The sequence below is a fragment of the Bufo gargarizans genome, chromosome 4 (assembly GCF_014858855.1).
Source record: "Bufo gargarizans isolate SCDJY-AF-19 chromosome 4, ASM1485885v1, whole genome shotgun sequence".
Taxonomy (NCBI): domain Eukaryota; kingdom Metazoa; phylum Chordata; class Amphibia; order Anura; family Bufonidae; genus Bufo; species Bufo gargarizans.
Window position 1 is genome coordinate 39,636,326 of NC_058083.1, and position 21,608 is coordinate 39,657,933.

Consider the following 21,608-nt stretch of genomic DNA (forward strand, 5'->3'; position numbering starts at 1 on the left):
CATTGTGACTGGAAGCTGAGCCAATCAGGTTTCTGACTTTGTGTCCAATCCCAGAGCAAGGGCTTGGTATCAGGGCTGTATACTGTACGATATCTTATTCCTCCATATTGGCTATCCTGGCAAACTCACTACTGGCTTGCTTCTGGATTAATCCTGTGTCTGCTTACTCTCTTGGTAAATTACTTTGACCTGTCTCTGGATTTACACTATGTTTACCTCATTGACCGTGTCTGTCTCTCCTGGTTTTGACCATGCTTCTTGACTTCTCTTTGTATCTTCCTCGTCATTCTGGTAAGTCTACCAATAGTGTGCCTGCACCATCTTTCTATTACCAACACTGTAGGCATGACTTGGGTCCCTAGCAGAAAAGTCCATCTAGCCTTGCAGCAGGCTCTGGTGAAGAATCAAGGGGTATAAAATGTAGGAGTAATCAAGGCTTCCTACCACTCATATTGATTTTGGAATATTGGTAGAACTTTTAGGGTATACTGGTTGTGGACCACACATGACCTTAATACTCCTCAACAATACCTTTTACAGGACCACTGAAAATGCACAAAAAATATCCCAGCCCTTCCTCCCTTCATCTCCTCCTTTTGCTTTTTTTTTTTTTTTTTTTCAATTTTGTCTTATATCAGTTAGAAAAGATTTCTTGTATTTCTCAGTTTTATGTCTCCCAGGGCTCAGTCATGTTTCTCCTCCTCCTCACTGCCCTGTACCTGCCTGTGAGAGAATGGGCTGGAGCAGTAGCCAACCTGCTGTTTCTTATCTGCAGTAGGACTCTAAGCTTTGCTTCTTGGCTACCTTCCCTCTCCCCCATCAGTATCAGTCTCCAGCCAAAAATGGACTAGCTCAGCATGAGGGTAATACCCTTGTTCTTTGCAAGATTTCTGCAAGAGTAACGCAGACTGCCAAACTATGTGGACAACTATGTGTCTTGTTTGAATTCCAGGTTTAGTGTTACCTTAAGTGGTTAAAGATATTTTTCTTTGGTGTTTAACTTACCAAAGTCCATTCATTCCTGGAAAATATCAATTACTTTCAGCTTAGAATGGAGGCAGGCTAATTTGTGCAAGAAAGCACTACGTCAGACACCATGTCCAGAAAAGGCACAGATCTCTCGATGAAGCATTGCTGAGATTGTCATATATACCACCCACTGGGCATGTGAATAGGATGGGACTGACAGAGGTTATTCTACTTCCCATTCTCATTGTACACAAACTTTTCATATGAGGAAAAAAATTAGTTATGTACACCCCCAAGACCAGTCCACATTATCAAACACAGGATGCCGATGTGGTGTACAAGTAGACACTGCACTCTCAAGCATCAAGCAGGTCAACGTCTAGCACACTGGCATTCAAAGGTTAACCCATATGAGAGTACTCTTCCTTCACGGCATGTGCCGGTCTCTTTCTAGGCCATGTGGTATCACTGTATATAGGTCACATGGCCTAATTGCAGCTCAGTCCCATTTAAGTGAATAGGGCTGAACTGCAATAACAGGCACAGCTGCTGTACTATGTACGGTGCTGTGCTTAGAGGGCTGCGTTCCCCAGAGCTCGGGGATCAAGGCGGCTCAGTGAAAAAGCTGAGACCCGGGACTTGGACCACTGCTGATCTGATAATGATGGCCTATGATGACTCATCATTGGATAACCCATTTAAAACGGTTGTGCAAGAATGGGGGTTACCTGCAAAGGGAAGCTGAAAGATGACTTGGCTGCTCGTTGGCTCCCAACTCCTTCTCTTGGAGGCTTGGGCTGCTCTGCTGGGCTCTATCAATATCAAAATCTGGTTTGACATTGCCACAGGCAATTACTGGCCACGGGAATGTCCGGCTCCCCTTCTGTCATTTGACCATTTGTAATGACTTAAGGGGAGCCAGACATCTCTGCCGCAATGTGAACCTGGAAGCAGTACAGTTCAGTCTTTTGCCTGCAAAAATGTAATCTATGTATGACCTCAATGATGATTCATCCATGACCATGATTACCCATGGTGCTTTAACCTCTAATCACTAGTTTAGATGTCTAAACCTTGTACATTTTATAACTTATTTTGCTTTATATGTTTTTTCTATATCTGATCTGACATTGTTACTTTTCTTACTTAAAGCTGTACAACAGTTATCCCTGGCTGATCCGCTGGCTACCGGGGAGTCACAGAAAAATAAATGAAAACAATAAAGAGATGCAAGACTTTGTAAGAGACACCTTCAGAAGAAAGGAGAAAGAGTTGGATATCAACAATCAGAGGAACCTCATTGATGCCTTCCTTGCTAAACAAAAAGAGGTACAGACGTTCAAAAAAGTGAATGAAAGAGGAAGCTGTAATTACCCTGCACCATCACTATAATGTAGAAAGAGTGCAGGAACTGAAGAGGAACATGCTAACAAATCAGTTAGGGGGGAAGGGGGGTTGAGAGTTGGACCTCCACCAATCTGAAATTAATGACCTATTCTTGGGATAAGCCATTCATATTATGAAACTGGAATATCATTGCCCAAAAAAAAATTCAAATCCTCATTTAGTAGTTGTTTGGAGTGGCATACTTTGGGCCTTTTATCCTTCCAAATGTGTGTATCAGCTAAGAACATTGGGGTAAATGTAACAGAAATGCTCTAATTTTCACTAAATTTGTCTAAAATTGCATGCTTGGTAAATTTTGTCAGGAGTAGAGTTGAGCGGACACCTGGATGTTCTGGTTCGGCCGAACATCACAAAAAAGTTTGAGTTCGGGACCCGAACTTGACACCGAACCCCATTGAAGTCAATAGGGGCCTGAACTTTTGAGCTCTAAAATCGCTGTAAAAATGTCATGGAAAGGGCTAGAGGGCTGCAGATGGTGTCAAAATGTGGTTAAGAGCATGGCAAGTGGTCTGCAAACAAATGTGGATAGGGAAATTACTGTAATTAACATGAAATACGTAAAAATAAAAAATAATAATCTTTATCTAGGAGGACCAGGTCCATATGGAGTAGGAGGTTGAGGAGGTGGTGGATGTGGCGGTGTAGGTGGAAGTAGTGGAGAAGGAGGTAGCCTACATTGGTTTTTGGTTTTAAATTTTATTTTTAAAATTGGGGTACACTCCAAAACATTGGGAAATATAACCTGTGATAACCCCCTCCTTTCATGCTAAACACACGTTCAGACAATACACTGGCTGCAGGGCAGGCCAGCACCTCCAAGGTGTAAAGGGCAAGCTCAGGCCATGTGCCTAATTTGGAGACCCAGAAGTTGCAGGGGCTGACCCCTGTCAGTCAGTTCGTGTAGGCGTGTGCACACTTACTGTTCCACCATGTTGGTGAAATGCTGCCTCCTGCTAAGACGTTCCATATCAGCTGGTGGTGCTGGTTGTTGTGGCATGCTGACAAAGCTTTTCCACATTTTGGCCATGCTAACCCTGCCTTCTGAGGTGCTGGCGGTGCCCCAGCTGTGTTGGCAAACTCTGCCTTGTGCTTCCACTGTGCCCATACTGTCAGGTGGGAATGCCATCAGCAGCGCATGTACCAGCGCGTGCTTGTACTCGCGCATCTTACGATCACGCTCCAGTGACTGAATTAAGGACGGTACGTTGTCCTTGTAACGGGGATCCAGCAGCGTGGCCACCCAGTAATCAGCACAAGTTAGAATGTGGGTAACTCGGCGGTCGTTGCGGAGACACTGCAGCATGTAATCGCTCATGTGTGCCAGGCTGCCCAGAGGCAGCGAAAAGCTGTCCTCTGTGGGAGGTGTATCGTCTGTGCCCTCTGTATCCCCCTTATTCACGCACCAGTGATGGCCATGAGCTGGTCTGGGTGCCACCCTGCTGTGAACATGGTTCCTCCTCCACCTCCTCATCTTCCAGAACTGTGCCCTCGCTGGACAATTGTGTACCTTGGGTTTGTGGGTGCAGAAACCCACCCTCGGAATCACTGGCCGGAAACCCTACGAAATGACTCCTCGTCGTCCTCGTCATCCTCGTCCTTATTCTTATTCTTCTTATTCTTCTTCGCTTCTGGCTCTGATTGCACTGCGTGCAAACCACTCGTGTCTTGTCATCAGCACATTGTCTGAAGAACTGCCACGCCAGGGAACTCCTTAGAGCTGGCTTTGGTGTGCTCGGTCCCTTGCTGCGGTGGGCAGTAGCAGACGTACTGTCTAGAGGACGGCTGCTCCGCTTTTGCACCCTGCTCCCTCTTCTGCTGTGCTGGTGACTCTGTGCGACCACCGCATCTTCCTACGAACTACATAGGTCACTCGCAGGACCTTGATTCCATGTGGGGTCGAGGACCTCATCGTCCTCCACATCATCTTCCACCCAGTCTTAACCCCTGACTTCCTTGTCGGTCTGCACACTTTCGAAAACCACAGCAGTTGGCACCTGTGTTTCGTCATCATCCGAGACGTGCTGCGAGGGTCCTCCCATGTACTCCTCTTGAAAGATGAGTGGTTGGGAATCTGTGCATTCTTAGAGCAGCATTAGGCCTGACCAAATACTGCTGCAGGTTTTGTCGCCTATTCGCACCTGAGGAAGGGGTTTCACTTGTGCGTGTAGCTGGCACAGATCGACCACGTCCTCTCCGTGCAACTGGAGCTCCACAAGCAGCGACCTCGACCTGGGCCACGTCCCTTATTTGACGCCCTCCTAATTTTTTTCAAATTTAGGATCTTGCCCTAAATGGGTGTTTAATTGTAGAATAGAACGACTAGGCCTCAATAAAATATTTTTTTTGCCCAAAATGGCTGTATTTTAAATGCCTGAATCAAACCCCTGTATGTAGAGGGGGTATCTCACAGGGCCTGAACCAGTGTAGGCCTGAATTCAATATTGGTGCACCAAATGGCAGTATTTAAAATCTCTGAATGGAACCCAAATGTATTAAGGGTGTATCTCACAATGACATCTGCATCAAAGGCTGCCAAGTAAGTGCCCAAACGAGTGTTTAACAACTGAATTTGACAGCAGTATATAAACCTGTAATTTCACATGTGCTGATGCTGCAAGGCCTAAAAATTTTTGGGGTCAAGTGTGTTTTTCAACCCCCAAAAAATGATGGGTGTATTTCTACCTTAAATTGCACACTGACTAATCCAGATATAGTAGTTTGCCCAAAAAATGGTGATTTGCAATGTCCCAAAAGCTGTGATGCAGTGCTGGTGCACTGAGCTTGCATAAAATGGCCGCTGCCGCCACCCACCTAACTAACAAAATTATAAAAGTTTGTTTTTTTTGGTCAATAAGCTCAGGGAAGGGTAAAACGATTGTGCCCTGAACCCACACAACTATTTCTCTGTAGATCGTTGAGTTAGATTCTCTCCTATAGTGTTGAGCGCGAATATTCAAATATCGAATTTTTTTCGCGAATATCGGCACTTCGCTAATTCGCGAATATTTTGAATATAGTGATATAAATTCAATATTTCGATTATTATTATATTTTTTTTTCTAATTGTTATATTTTTTTCTTTCCCACTTCCCTAAAGTTGTTCTTACCTGTCCTTTGGATTCCTGGCTGCTCCAGTCAGTGCCCGTTGCCGCTTCTGCCGACTTCCGTGCTCATGGAGCGTCCCCATCACCATGGGAACGTCTCCATATACTAGAATGTACTGTCGGATTTGAGAATTACGTTGAAATCGCAATTTGATTATTTCAAGTTATAATAATCGAATTTCGATTTTAACTTAGCATTGCTATATTCCATATTCGTTAATTCTCGCCTAATATGGAATATAGCAGTGCTAAGTTAAAATCGAAATTTGATTATTATAACTTGAATTAATCGATTTGCGATTTCAACTTGGACCTGGTTTACTATGGTTGGCTTGGTAGAAGTAGCAAATATGACGAATATATTCGTTATATTCCACAAAACGAAGATAACAAAGTATTCTGCATCTTCGTTTTAGCTACCTATTCGTCAACTTCGTTAATTCTAGCAATCATATAGGAAAGTTTACTATAGAGACAGCTAAGTTTAATTCGCTATGCGATTATATTACTTTGCTTTTTTTTAATAAATAGAATAATTATAATTATCAGGTATTATAATTATTCTATTTATTAAAAAAAAAAAAAACAGTCATATAATCGCATAGCAAATTAAACTTAGCTGTCTCTATAGTAAACTTTCCTATATGAGTGCTAGAATTAGCGAAGTTGACAAATAGGTAGCTAAAACGAAGATGCAGAATACTTTGTTATCTTCGTTTTGTGGAATATAACGAATATATTCGTCATATTTGCTACTTCTACCAAGCCAACCATAGTAAACCAGGTCCAAGTTGAAATCGCAATGCGATTAATAACTCAAAGTAATCGCATGGCGATTTCAACATCCGTCTCCCATTGACTTTCAGTCCCCTATTAATATACCATCAGATCGGAGTTTTCTCCAATCCGATGGTATATTTTAACTTGAAGTGTCCCCATCACCATGGGAACGCCTCTATGTTAGAATATACCATCCGATTTGAGTTACATCGTGAAACTCAGATCCGACAGTATATTCTAACACAGAGGCGTTCCCATGGTGATGGGGAGGCTTCAAGTTAGAATATACTGAGAACTGTGTACATGACTGCCCCCTGCTGCCTGGCAGGAGCTGCCAGGCAGCAGGGGGCAGACCCCCCTCCCCCCTGTATTTAACTCATTGGTGGCCAGTGCGGCCCCCCACTCCCTCCCTCCCCAGTATTAAATGTGACCAGTGCAGCCTCCCTCTATATTCATTGGTGGCCATTGCGGATTCCCAGTATTAAATTAGACCAGTGCGGCCCCCCCCCTCCCTCCCCAGTATTAAATGTGACCAGTGCAGCCCCCCTCCCTCTATTCATTGGTGGCCATTGCGGATTCCCAGTATTAAATTAGACCAGTGCGGCCTCCCCTCTCCCCCCCCCCCCTAATTAAAATCACCCCCCCCCCCCCCCGATCATTGGTGGCAGCGGAGTTCCGATCGGAGTCCCAGTTTAATCGCTGGGGCTCCGATCGGTTACCATGGCAGCCAAGACGCTATTGCAGTCTTGGCTGCCATGGTTACTTAGCAATAAATAGAGGCATTATACTTACCTGCGAGCTGCAATGTCTGTGACCGGCCGGGAGCTCCTCCTACTGGTAAGTGACAGGTCTGTGCGGCGCATTGCTTAATGATCTGTCACTTACCAGTAGGAGGAGCTCCCGGCCGGTCACAGACATCGCAGCTCCCAGGTAAGTATAATGCTTCTATTTATTGCTAAGTAACCATGGCAGCCAAGACTGCAATAGCGTCTTGGCTGCCATGGTAACCGATCGGAGCCCCAGCGATTAAACTGGGACTCCGATCGGAACTCTCCGCTGCCACCAATGATGGGGGGGGGGTGTGATTTTAATTAGGGGGGGAAAGATGGGAGGCCGCACTGGCCTAATTTAATACTGGGAATCCGCAATGGCCACCAATGAATATAGAGGGAGGCTGCACTGGTCACATTTAATACTGGGGAGGGAGGGGGTCCGCACTGGTCTAATTTAATACTGGGAATCCGCAATGGCCACCAATGAATATAGAGGGAGGCTGCACTGGTCACATTTAATACTGGGGAGGGAGGGAGGGAGGGGGGGGGGCCGCACTGGCCACCAATGAGTTAAATACAGGGGGGCAGGGGGCAGTCATGTACACAGTTCTCAGTATATTCTAACTTGAAGCGTCCCCATCACCATGGGAACGCCTCTGTGTTAGAATATACTGTCGGATCTGAGTTTCACAATGTAACTCAAATCCGATAGTATATTCTAACATAGAGGCGTTCCCATGGTGATGGGGACGCTTCAAGTTAAAATATACCATCGGATTGGAGAAAACTCTGATCTGATGGTATATTAATAGGGGACTGAAAGTCAATGGGAGACGGATGTTGAAATCGCCATGCGATTACTTCGAGTTATATTAATCGCATTGCGATTTCAACTTGGACCTGGTTTACTATGGTTGGCTTGGTAGAATTAGCGAATATGACGAATATATTCGTTATATTCCACAAAACGAAGATGACAAAGTATTCTGCATCTTCGCTTTAGCTACCTATTTGTCAACTTCGCTAATTCTAGCAATCATATAGGAAAGTTTACTATAGAGACAGCTAAGTTTAATTCGCTATGCGATTATATGACTGCTTTTTTTTTTTTTTATAAATAGAATAATTATAATACCTGATAATTATTATAATTATTCTATTTATAAAAAAAAGCTAAGTAATATAATCGCACAGCGAATTAAACTTAGCTGTCTCTATAGTAAACTTTCCTATATGATTGCTAGAATTAACGAAGTTGATGAATAGGTAGCTAAAACGAAGATGCAGAATACTTCGTTATCTTCGTTTGGGGAATATGACAAATACATTCGTTATATTCGTTTTGTGGAATATGATGGTGACAAATACATTCGTCATATTCGCTAATTCTACTAAGCCAACCATAGTAAACCAGGTCCAAGTTGAAATCGCAATTCGATTAATTCAAGTTATAATAATCGAATTTCGATTTTAACTTAGCACTGCTATATTCCATATTAGGCTAGAATGAACGAATATGGAATATAGCAGTGCTAAGTTAAAATCGAAATTCGATTATTATAACTTGAATTAATCGCTTTGCTATTTCAATAGCAGAGTAGCCTTTAAGTTAAAATCGCAATACGCGATTATTTAAATCGTATATTAATCGCGATAACAAGAATAATGACGAATATTCTATTTCGACGAATATAAAACAAATATTCTATCGAATATTCGCGAATTTCATCGAAATCGAATATGGCACCTGCCGCTCATCACTACTCTACTATTCTCTCCCTGAAATCACAAGTCCAGCAGCATCCTCTCCCTACACTTGTAACAGCAGAGTGACATGCGGCGCTACGTGACTCAAGCTTATATAGAGCCTGGGACACATGCTGCTCTGGCCAATCACAGCCATGCCATTAGTAGGTATGGCTGTAATGGCCTCCTGGGGCAAGTAGTATGAAGCTTGTTGATTGGCTGCTGTGCAGCCTTTCAAAAAGCGCCAAAAAAGCATCGAACCCAAACTTTTACAGAAATGTTCGGGTCCGGGGTACAAAAAGAGCAGTGTGAAATCAAGAAAAGTGGTTAATATAATAATAATAATAATAGAGGGTGGCCCACGGAAAATTAGCCTGCCTTCAATATCTCCAAATCAAATTGCTTAATAGTAAATCTGTCTTAGTTGTCCATTGCAACCATAGGTCAGCTTTCATTTTTTTCTGATATTAATAATAATAATATTATCATTCATTATCATCATCTCACATTGTCTCTTTCTCAGTGGGTTGGCTCTACTTGGTATGATATAGGTGTACTATATTTCTGTTTTAATAAATGACCACCTTAATGTTCCCAATTTTATTAATTAACCAAATTTTTTCTCTTGCAAAGGGAAAACCAGAGTCTATATTATATTACCACAATAAAAACCTGGGCAAACTGGTCAGCAACCTATTTGCTGCTGGAATGGAGACCACCTCAACCACTCTGCGATGGGGCGTATTGTTAATGATGAAATATCCTGAAATCCAAAGTAAGTAATAAATACCAGCCCCGTATAAAGTACTGTATGAAATGTAACAGATGTGAACATGCATTGCCATATTATACCAAATTAACCTCATAAGTAGAGATGAGCGCATTTAAAAAAAAAATCGATTTGGCCGGTTCGCCGAATTTGTAAAAAAAAAAATGGTTTGATCCGATTTTATTTGCGGTGAATAGCTTTAAACTGCTATTTCCTGGCTGCTGAGAGCCTTTATAGGGGTGTAGAACACTGTGCCTTGTAGTAACACACATACGGAGTCTGCTTGTAGACAGAGGTACGACTACAGCACTCATCCAAAAGGCTTACGTGGGTGCACGTCCCAGGATGATTTCTTCCACCCCAGAAATCTGTACAAGGCCTCAATGTTTAGTTTGAGACAGCACACCAAATAATCTTCAGAAAATGTATACTTTTATTGATTTTTCAACATCATTGGTACATATTATAGCAACATTTAGGGAGTCTGCTGTGGTAGTGAATTAATACTGTGAGTCCGTATGACACGCAGATGACAGGCATCGCTCTTAGAATCATTGCACACTTCACTTATTTGGGCAGTCACGGGGCCAAAACTGACCAAATAACTCAAGTATGAACTCAACCTTACAGGTCGATGTTAGCGCACTACCCCCTCGTCAGCTGATCCCACATAGATGTCTACAGAACCTGTTCTATTAGACGCTTATACAAGTAGAGCCCCCGACAGAGTAGAGAGGGTGTCAGCAGTAAGTTTGTGTTGATGTCACTGATTATTTTGCCCTTCCTCTTATCTGTCGAAACAATAACCCCCAAAAAAACGTATCCTGTCTGTGGAGCATACGCCTTCACTCGGTCAGCATTTGATCAGTAAACCATCAGTATTGCGAATGCCAAAAAAACAGGAGTGGATCTAAAACAGAGATGACACGTGACTGGAATATTTGTTTGTCTTCTGTGTTTTGTACCCACTTATTTTAAATATACCTTAGTACTGTATGTGTATATCTGTAAAGAATAAATCAAGGCAACTGGATTCTTTACAGATATATACCATGACCTGGAAAATGAGAACCTTCACAGACTTAGTATGTGTAGGTCTCACAGCCGCTGTAACAGAACGGTAAGAAGCGGTGTAACGTGTAGTAAGCACTGCAGGGATCATGAAAGGTTGTGAGGTAGAATCCCAGGAGAAACTTTTCTGAAAGACATGCTAAATGAGCTTTAAATACACCAGGGTCTCGTAGCTCAGAGTGTGTGCCTGTCAGCTCTGCAGGGATAGACCAAGGGGCATGCCAGGCCCCGAAGCAGTCGCTTCCCCGTAGTTACGCCACTGCACATTATTTTATTCTGTGGCGGGCCCCCATCCTGGCCGGGCCCTCGGACCATGTCCGAAGTGCCCGACCGGTCAGTCCGCCCCTGATCTGTTACAATTTGACTAAATACGATCACTATTGATACTACGACCCTTCGGATTGTATCAGAACTTACCCGAAAGTAACAACACTACTTGCATCAATTGTGATTATTTTTGTCGATTTATAACATCAACCATATACACTTGTAAGGTTTATTTGTATTACGGACTCTCATAGTGGCAAACAGTAGTTGCCCCCTTTGTGGACATTGTGATTTAATTGATTTCATATTGATTTTATATTGATTTTATAGTGTCTGATATCATTTTATATAATAAATCAGTGTTTGTTAGAGTGCTCGCCCAATATATTTTCTATTTTAATTGTGAAATAGATGGTAAAGGCAAAGTCTGCTGGTGTGTTGTAATCAGTGTCTTCATTATGTTAACTGCAGGACCCACAAGGGCGTAATTCAGTCTATACAGCAAAAGTAGGTCTACAATCGCCCATAAATTTTCCCCAAAAAGCCGGTTTCACATAAAAAATTTCACCACTACGTAATTAGGTCCATATCGCAAAAAGGGCTTTACAACATATAACTGCACTGCTGAATGGCAATTAGGCCTTATTTTTATTAATTTTTTACCACTACACAAAAAGATTTTCAACATATAAGTGCAATGCGGGACTGCGAATATATTTCTTTTGCCACTAATAAATGGCAAAAAGGGCTTTTACAACATATAACTGCACCTCACAAGGACAGATAAATCTTACTGTAGAAATATTTCCTTGTAATAAACCCTGTTAATGGCTGTATCAAACAGCACTTGCACCCCAATAACAATAACGTTTTGCTGGAATTACAGAGCTGTATAATGCAATTTGGATCCCCAGTCAGTGCAGCAAGGTGTAATAGGATTGTTCCTATTACCAAGGCTGTAACCTCCCCTACTGAACCCTGTTCTACATAAATGCTGTGGAATGATTCCTCCCTATCCTTTCCCTGCACTTATAAATCCTTTAAAATCCTAGAAAATGGCAGAATCCAAGATGGTTGAGGCTTTTTATAAGGCCGTGACATCACAGGGTTGTCTGGCTACTGATTGGCTGCATGCATGGCATTGATTCCGCCTTCCCAGAGTTCCTTGCTCCATGTCCTCACACGTGTAGCAATCATTTTAGAAAAAATGTGATTTGTTACCACGAAGCGTGAGGAAATTTGGCTTTGGTGCGAATCAAATTTTTCCTTAAATTCGGATTGAATTCCACTTCGTCAGCTTTGATTCGCTGATCTCTACTCATAAGCTCAAGCTTAGACATTTCCCATGCAAATATTGTAAAAAATAAATGTGTACATGTGCTGTATATTCAGAGAATATTATGTCTATATTTTCCAAGCATCACTATGCTATACCATATTCAACTAACAGTATAAATAAAAACTACTGGTACTTTAACTTTCAGTATTTGAGAAAATAAAGTAACATACATAATGCCTTTTTTGCAGGTAAGCTATAGTTAAAGGGGGCACACATTTTGTACAATTATGCAGATATTATGTTGTTAAAATAAACTTTATTCAATAATCAAATTTAAAAGATGTGTGGAAGTTCACAAAATCTTTATCATGCTGGGCATCAAAGAGATGAGGGTGCAATTCAAAAATATGTCTAGCGCCCCCTACTGCTTCTGTCCCAAAGGAAAGATATAATGATGTGCTATAATCTCACTCGGCACACTCAATATCTTCCCATACTACTGGAATGATTCCTATGTTGCAGAGTGATCTGGATCTATGTCCTCAAGAGTGGCTGTATGCTAGGATACCTACATACATGGTAACGTCAATCAGTACCTAAAGCTTACTCATATACCGGTGCTTGCGCCTGCCATCTTTTATAAATCTCAGGCCGCTCGCAGCACAATGATGCCCAGTTGGCTACATAAATTGTTCCACTCTTAACAACTATGCTTCTGTTACTAGCTTGTGTTACTAGCTTGATGCGTTTCTTGTGCTGATAAACATGAGCCTTTTATCAGGAGCTAAACTTAAGACACACACACACATGGATCGTGGTGTATCAATATGTGTTAAGCAATTGGAGTGGGTATGAATCCATCCTTGCAGATCACATCCACCTAAATATGCTGATTGTCTTAACTGGAGTAGATGGGATCTTCCAGTAAGACAATGCGACGAGTGACATGGCTAGAAATTTTGGATATTGATTGGACATGCATGACAAAGACTTCCAAATACTATCCTGACCCCCTAATTCCCCAGACTTGAACCCTGTCTTTTTCATTTTGTGGATCTTCCCCCACACACCCTCCAGTAGCTGTGACATGTACAGCAATCAGCATGGCCCTAGATAACCTGTAACAACCTACCAGGTTACTCCCTGCCCTTCTAGCTGCTGTTCGTGCTGCACATGGCAATTACTCTGTGTATACAGTCCTGATCAAAAGTTTAAGACCACTTGAAAAATGGCAAAAAAATCATATTTAGCATGACTGGATCTTAGCAAGGTTCCAAGTAGAACTTCAACATGCAACAAGAAGAAATGGGAGAGAGACAACCTTTTTTTTTGAGCATTCAATTTTATGAAAATAATGAATAAACTGAAACAGGCTGTTTTTCAGCTGATCAAAAGTTTAGGACCGCCTCCAAAAAAAAAAACTAACACCCCCCCAAAAACAGAAATCCAACTTCCAAACATGAACTCAGTAAAGAGTAGCTCCACTGTTATTGTTGATCACTTCAAAAATTTGTTTTGGCATGCTTGATGCAAGCGTTTCCATGAGGTGAGTGGGAACATTTCTCCAAGTGGTGAAGACGGCCGCACGAAGGCCATCTACTGTCTGGAACTATTGTCCATTTTTGTAAACTTCCCTTGCCATCCATCCCCAAAGGTTCTCAATTGGATTTAGATCAGGGGAACACACAGGATGGGCCAAAAGAGTGATGTTGTTCTCCTGGAAGAAGTCCCTTGTCCTTCGGGCATTGTATACTGTAGTGTTGTCCTGTTGAAAAACCCAGTTGTTACCACACAGACGAGGGCCCTCAGTCATGAGGAATGCTCTCTGCAACATCTCGACATAGCCAGCGGCAGTTTGACGCCCCTGCACTTCCTGAAGCTCCATTGTTCCACTGAAGGAAAAAGCACCCAGACCATTATGGCGCCCCCTCCACTGTGGCGCGTAGAAAACATCTCAGGTGTGGGATCTGCTTGTCATACCAGTAATGTTGGAAACCATCAGGACCATCAAGGTTAAAAAAAAAATTCTCATCAGAGAAAAAAAAAATTCTTCCACCTTTTTGAAGGTCCCATGTTATTAGGTGCATTAGCGATGGTTATAATAATTTGTCTCGACTGTGTAGTAAAAATTCGGTATATGTCATAACCTACTAAAGTACATTTGTTTTTTTATTTGTTTCATATTGTTTCCTTAATCAGAATTTTGGTAAATATAAGTCACATTATAACTGACAAAATAAATTCTTTTACCTAATAGAAAAAGTGCAAAGTGAAATTGAAAATGTTATTGGATCTGCTCAACCTCAAGTAGAACATAGGAAGGAAATGCCATATACTGATGCTGTCATTCATGAAATTCAAAGATTTGGTGACATTGTGCCTGGAAGCCTCCCACATGCCACTACCAAGGACATCACATTCAGAGGTTATTTTATTCCAAAGGTGGGAAGGTTTATTTACTCTTTACAGTTCTTTACAGTTTAACAAGGAATCTTATAGGGAATGTATCATGTATTTAAATGTATGAGCAATTCAGCAGTGTGTGTGTGTTTTTTGACAGCCATGATAATTAGAAGGTAATAGTCAGAAAAATTTGAATTGGATAATAGTTTTCAGAGAAACAAAATCATTTTTCCAGATACATGTAGTGACAATGAAGCTGTTTATCTGTGTATACACTTGTGATGAATACCACACCTCGTGCCCACTTGACATCAACCACGTCGGGCTCACGAGACCTGGTATGATCACAGGGTTTACCAAAAACATGAAGTTACGCCCTCCAGAGGAGCACGTAAGGTCAGGCTGGTATAGTTTACACAGACACACACACCTCCTGTCCACGCGGGCACAGAGAGGCAACAAGCTGAGAGAGCCTTTTCACTGCCGCAGTGAAAACAGCACGCACTCAGCCCGGGTAACTGCCACCAGTTCTCATTTGATATAAGTCCGGTCCGCTAACGGGATTATATAGAGTCAGAAACCAACCTGCGGGAGCTTATAACTAGGCCAAAACACGGATGTGGGGATTCGTGATCGAGATACAAGATTAAATTATAGATTTAATCGCCGTAAGAGCACACTAGATTTAACACAATATACACAGACAATATATACAGTGGTCTGAGGTTACAGATACAGGTTATATGGTTACAACAGGGTTAAGCAGTGTAAACGTCAGTTACCGAGTATGATGAAAGTTCCTTTGAGATGTTCTTTGCTGGAGTCCACATGAAGGGCCGTGAGCTAAGCTATTTCCTGGGTCCCTCTAAACACATGTGTAGGATGTGACCCCTCTTCAGAGAAAGACCCGCCTACTTGCTGGCACCAGACTTTTAACCTGTAGCCAGCCCCTCCCCCCCCCGCCCTCAGGGAGGGGTCCACTCCCCCTCTTCTGGGCTGGCGGCAAATGACCCACAAAACCCTTTAGGGTTCATAGCTCCAGACCAGAGGGTCACAGGGAGATGGTTCTGGGACTAATGGACCTGCCTGGGTTCCGGCTACAAGTAGAGCCCAAACCTGGTACAGTTATATGGTTTCTATGGGGAGATATGGGTATCTCCCAAAACAGACCTTGTCCCAGTAAACAAAGACCATGGGAACGTACCTCGTGGCCACCGGGACACAAATATGTATCCGGTTTGCGCCTGCGATGGCCAGGCGATTCATAATTCCTTATGAAAGGTAGGTGCCAACATGTCTGGGAGGTCTCATTGATCCTGGGCAAGGGAGGATACCCCATGCTGGGGGTTTTCCTGCAAGATTCAGTTGTCTCCAAACTGGTGCACTGAGGTGTGACCTTCTCCTTGAAGCCTGGACCCCCTGGGGGCCTCCCTTCTTGCCAACTGACACTCAGATGGCTGGGGGGGGGGGTGGAAACCCATTTTGCATGTACACTTAACATGCCAAGAGGTGCATCAAATTACAATCAGGGCTGGGGCTTTGAAGCAGGGCCCTCCTGTGGCGTTCCCTACCTCTGCTATCTGTCAGCAAATGGGGGGTGTGAGGACATGGCTGACAGTAAATATTAATCCATATTCCTCACAACACTGTTGATCTTCTGCTTGATCAAGGCTTTCAAACATATCGAACAGTTATCTGTACTAATAATTAACTGCTTTCTAATGTTTAAGAGATGACTCTGCTAACCTTTACTGAGTCTATACAGCTAAGCTACAGAAGGTAGAAGGTGTCAGCTTGTCTGTGTTCCATGAGACAGAGTGAAAATAGGTCATCCTTAGAAATTCTCCATCTTTTCATCAGGTCTTATACTTCAGGTGATAAAAGCTGTTTCCATCAGCAGATATCAATGTGAATGATGAGCTTTTAGAATATTTTTCAGTGAATATTTATGAATGCTGGACCTTTAGAAAATGTTATATGGTAATGTACAGTACAGACCAAAAGTTTGGACACACCTTCTCATTCAAAGAGTTTTTTCTTTATTTTCATGACTATGAAAATTGTAGATTCACACTGAAGGCATCAAAACTATGAAATAACACATGTGGAATTATATACATAACAAAAAAGTGTGAAACAACTGAAAATATGTCATTCTAGGTTCTTCAGAGTAGCCACCTTTTGCTTTGATTACTGCTTTGCACACTCTTGGCATTCTCTTGATGAGCTTCAAGAGGTAGTCACCTAAAATGGCTTTCACTTCATAAGTGTGCCCTGTCAGGTTTAATAAGTAGGATTTCTTGCCTTATAAATGGGGTTGGGACCATCAGTTGCATTGTGGAGAAGTCAGGTGGATACACAGCTGATAGTCCTACTGAATAGACTGTTAGAATTTGTATTATGGCAAGAAAAAAGCAGCTAAGTAAAGAAAAACAAGTGTCCATCATTACTTTAAGAAATGAAGGTCAGTCAGTCCGAAAAATTGGGAAAACTTTGAAAGTGTCCCCAAGTGCAGTCACAAAAACCATCAAGCGCTACAAAGAAACTGGCTCACATGTGGACCGCCCCAGGAAAGGAAAACCAAGAGTCACCTCTGCTGCGGAGGATAAGTTCACCCGAGTCACCAGCCTCAGAAATCGCAGGTTAACAGCAGCTCAGATTAGAGACCAGGTCAATGCCACACAGAGTTCTAGCAGCAGACACATCTCTAGAACAACTGTTAAGAGGAGACTGTGTGAATCAGGCCTTCATGGTAGAATATCTGCTAGGAAACCACTGCTAAGGACAGGCAACAAGCAGAAGAGACTTGTTTGGGCTAAAGAACACAAGGAATGGACATTAGACCAGTGGAAATCTGTGCTTTGGTCTGATGAGTCCAAATTTGAGATCTTTGGTTCCAACCACCGTGTCTTTGTGCGACGCAGAAAAGGTGAACGGATGGACTCTACATGCCTGGTTCCCACCGTGAAGCATGGAGGAGGAGGTGTGATGATGTGGGGGTGCTTTGCTGGTGACACTGTTGGGGATTTATTCAAAATTTGAAGGCATACTGAACCAGCATGGCTACCACAGCATCTTGCAGCGGCATGCTATTCCATCCGGTTTGCGTTTAGTTGGACCATCATTTATTTTTCAACAGGACAATGACCCCAAACACACCTCCAGGCTGTGTAAGGGCTATTTGACCATGAAGGAGAGTGATGGGGTGCTGCGCCATATGACCTGGCCTCCACAGTCACCGGACCTGAACCCAATCGAGATGGTTTGGGGTGAGCTGGACCGCAGAGTGAAGGCAAAAGGGCCAACAAGTGCTAAGCATCTCTGGGAACTCCTTCAAGACTGTTGGAAGACCATTTCAGGTGACTACCTCTTGAAGCTCATCAAGAGAATGCCAAGAGTGTGCAAAGCAGTAATCAAAGCAAAAGGTGGCTACTTTGAAGAACCTAGAATATGACATATTTTCAGTTGTTTCACACTTTTTTGTTATGTATATAATTTCACATGTGTTAATTCACAGTTTTGATGCCTTCAGTGTGAATCTACAATTTTCATAGTCATGAAAATAAAGAAAACTCTTTGAATGAGAAGGTGTGTCCAAACGTTTGGTCTGTACTGTATGTGTTATCTTATGTTACAACAATGTAGAAAAGGTAACAAAATGAACATGCGGCACTCACCGAAGTAGCAAATATGTATCTCTTTATTCTTCCTTCATTCAGGACGATAGTGAGGTTGGGTGCTGGGGCGGACAAACTCGCCCAGAAGAAGCGCGAAAAGGCCGTAGCCGCTGATCACCTGCAAGAGCTTGTCCGCCCCAGCACCCCACCTCACTATCGTCCTGAATGAAGGAAGAATAAAGATACATATTTGCTACTTCGGTGAATGCCGCATGTTCATTTTGTTACCTTCTCTACATTGTTGCATCTGATTTTGCTTCCTCTCTTAATGCTGAGCACCACACAAGAAGATTTAAATACTGCATTGTTGGCGCTGAGCCAGAAGACGGGGCTGAGTTTGTTCACCTGATGTAGTAGCAGTGCCGCCATATTTCACTTCTATTTAGTATTTATCTTATGTTACCCTCCAGGGTACAACTGTCATCCCATTGCTTCACTCTTCACTGAGAGATAAAGCTTATTTTGAGAAGCCAGAAGAGTTTTATCCTGGACACTTTCTTGACTCAAATGGAAAGTTTAAGAAGAATGAAGCTTTTATCCCCTTCTCTTTAGGTAACAATAATTTTAATCCTTTTGTGGTATTTACCTCTGGTAATAGCAATTCAATGGAATGAACCATACAAATTCTACCTTAAAGGGGTTGGCCACTTTCTGGCTACTGTTGATTAAGTCATTCATTAGATGATTAAATGGCACTTACAAATATAATCTTTCTCAAAATTTTATATATTTCAGAAGGTCTCTTTGTGCTGTCTGCATGGCAGTCCTATCCATAAATTGGCTGCTGATGTAGGGCCATGTCAACGGGCAACCCTCTTTCAAATACATTTTGCCCAATATCTGCAATTTCACAGTTGTGAGTTTAGTACAGGTGTAGTGTGTTAGAATGGAGGAGGCCGAGTTGTGTCTGGTCACGTGACCCTCCATCAGGGGCCATGTTATGGAATGGACCTCTACATCAGCAGCACAGAAGATTTGCCTAAGAAGGGGACAGAATGTTAGCAAAGGCTTTATTAGAAAGTGCCATATCATCATCTTACATACAGGTTGGTCAACAGTAGCCAGAAAGTGGCCAACCCCTTTAAATTTTGTCTTCAGCTACAATTTTGCTTGACTCTATACTGCATTCATTTAGAGGCATTCCGTTTTGAAGAATAACAGATTTATCTAGTGTCTGTTATGCGGGATGGAAAATAAAGTTCTGTTGACAGGACCTGTCCTGTATTATTATTATTTTTTTGCATAATTCCCATCAGATTAGTATCAGCAACAAATTACTAGCTATATTTGCACATGTGCTCCCTATCCATTTATATAACATGTTTTTCATTCTTTTGAGGTGATCCTCAATATGCTATAGGAGCTATTTCTGTACCATATGGCTAGCATTGTAATTTTTGCCTACTGGGATACAGTACATATCTAATAAACTATTTGATGTTTTTAGAACAATTTGGGAAACTGGAAACTGCATTTGATGTGTAGCTCATCTGTTTCAGCAAAGTTACAGTGAATTTGCTCCAATTGACTCAAGCTTCAGGGAACCTGCCTTACACCCCACAAAACAACACAAAAACGTCAGCTGATTCTGCTCTGTAACTTGTTGTCCACAGACCATTATCATCCTGGTCTTATCACCTGTAATGTTGTCTTTCTTTGTCTTTTTTGCTTTACGCAGGTAAAAGAAGTTGTGCCGGAGAGAACTTGGCAAAAATGGAGCTCTTCCTGTTCTTCACTACCCTACTACAGAACTTCACATTCCAGGCCCCACCTGGAGCAAAGCTAGATTTTACCCCAGCATTAGGGTTTATTAATGCCCCACTACCCCATGAAATCTGTGCAATCCCTCGCAGATAAGACCTATTTACAGCAGTGTAAAATAAATCCTCCTTCCAATTTGAATGCTCTTTCTGTAAACGACTAGATAATATAGAAGAGCAGGGCTAGGGAAATGTTCTTCTCGGACATTTCGCTTAATAATGCATTTCCCATTACAACAATAGAAGCTTAAATGCAGATTGTATGTTGAGCATCCATAGTCTTACATGACTGAAATGTTGCATTTTCTAGAAGCGATAGTCTGTCACTACTGAAACATTGTGGAAGCAAATGTTCAGTTTCCTTCATCTTTTTGTTAGAGAATTAGCAGTTTCATACTAAATTCTGATCAACAGAATGGCTTCTACTACAAGTAAATTTGAATGTAGTTCAATGATAATGGGAAGTTTTTCTTAGTTCTAGGCTTCTGTAAATGGCCCGCAAACTGCAGAAGGTCGTAAAACAGCCTGTGGTCTGCTGATGGGTTATATGGGTTGCTGTCAGCAGGTAGACCTTCCTCCGACTGCTTTGTTCCACTTTTGGCTTGTTCTTGCTTCATTCATTAATAAAAATACACACTGCTAAAGCTAGTTCTGTGATATTTAGCAGTACACAATATGGGTAGTTTTTAAAATTTCTTGTAGTATTCTTGTATTATGATGACTAAATAAAAGTGCAATAAAAATTCATACAGAGTATGCAATTGTGTGCCTTAAGTTATTTTTAAACATCTTTTTTTTCATAGTTTAAGGTTTCCTAGAGTGTGTTTCTCTTTTGAGGCTAAAGTAAGCCTGGTCATCACAAAGCCATTTGCAGAGGAGACACTGTAGACTTTCAATTTAACCCTCTCATGACCGAACAATTTTTTCATTTTTTTATTTTTTATTTTTATATTTCAGCCTTTCCAAAGCCTTAAAGGGGTTGTCTCATCATGGACAATGGGGGCAGATCACTAGGAAATACCCGCATTGTCTTATAGGTGCAGGTCCCACCAATATCTAGAATGGAGTTTCGCAAGTTAAGGAGGGTGCACTGCGCATGCACAACTGTCCTCTATTCATTTTCTATGGGGCCGGCGAAAGTAGCCAAGCGCTGGCTCGACAATTTCTGTCGGCCCCATAGAAATGAATGGGAGCGGAGGCTGCGCATGTGCAGTATGATCCCATTCACTTCTATAAGGACTCCGGTCACCACCTTGCGGGGCTCTGTTCTCAATATAGGTGCTTGTCCTGCACTTATAAGACAATGGGGGCATCCTAGCGATATGCCCCCATTGTCCATGATGAGACAACCCCTTTAACATTATTATTTTTTTGTCAGACAAGTTGTATATTCTAACAGCACAATTTATGGTTGCATACAATGTAGTGGGAAGCGGGAAAAAATCCAAATGGAGTGGAATTATAAAAATAAAAAACACAATTCTGAAACAGTTTTATGGCTTTTGCTTTTACAGTGTTTCCTATGTGGTAAAACTGACCTGTTACTTTCAGTTTCTGGGTCAGCATGACTTTGAAAATACCACATATGTATAGTTTTGTTTTA

General features: G+C 42.1%; 1 protein-coding gene across 4 annotated transcripts in view; it reads left to right on the top strand.

The window, feature by feature from the left end:
* The window catches only part of LOC122935608 (cytochrome P450 2K6-like), a 47,442-nt gene extending 26,681 nt beyond the window's left edge, over nt 1-20,761 (top strand). For all 4 annotated transcript variants that reach the window (XM_044291384.1, XM_044291386.1, XM_044291383.1 and 1 more), the window contains exons 6-10: nt 2,122-2,298; nt 9,413-9,554; nt 14,423-14,607; nt 18,656-18,797; nt 19,924-20,761. In XM_044291384.1, coding sequence (XP_044147319.1) covers nt 2,122-2,298; nt 9,413-9,554; nt 14,423-14,607; nt 18,656-18,797; nt 19,924-20,102 — 825 coding nt within the window. In that variant the 3' untranslated portion in view covers nt 20,103-20,761. The remainder of the gene's footprint in view (nt 1-2,121; nt 2,299-9,412; nt 9,555-14,422; nt 14,608-18,655; nt 18,798-19,923) is intronic.
* The last annotated feature ends 847 nt before the right edge of the window (nt 20,762-21,608 follow it).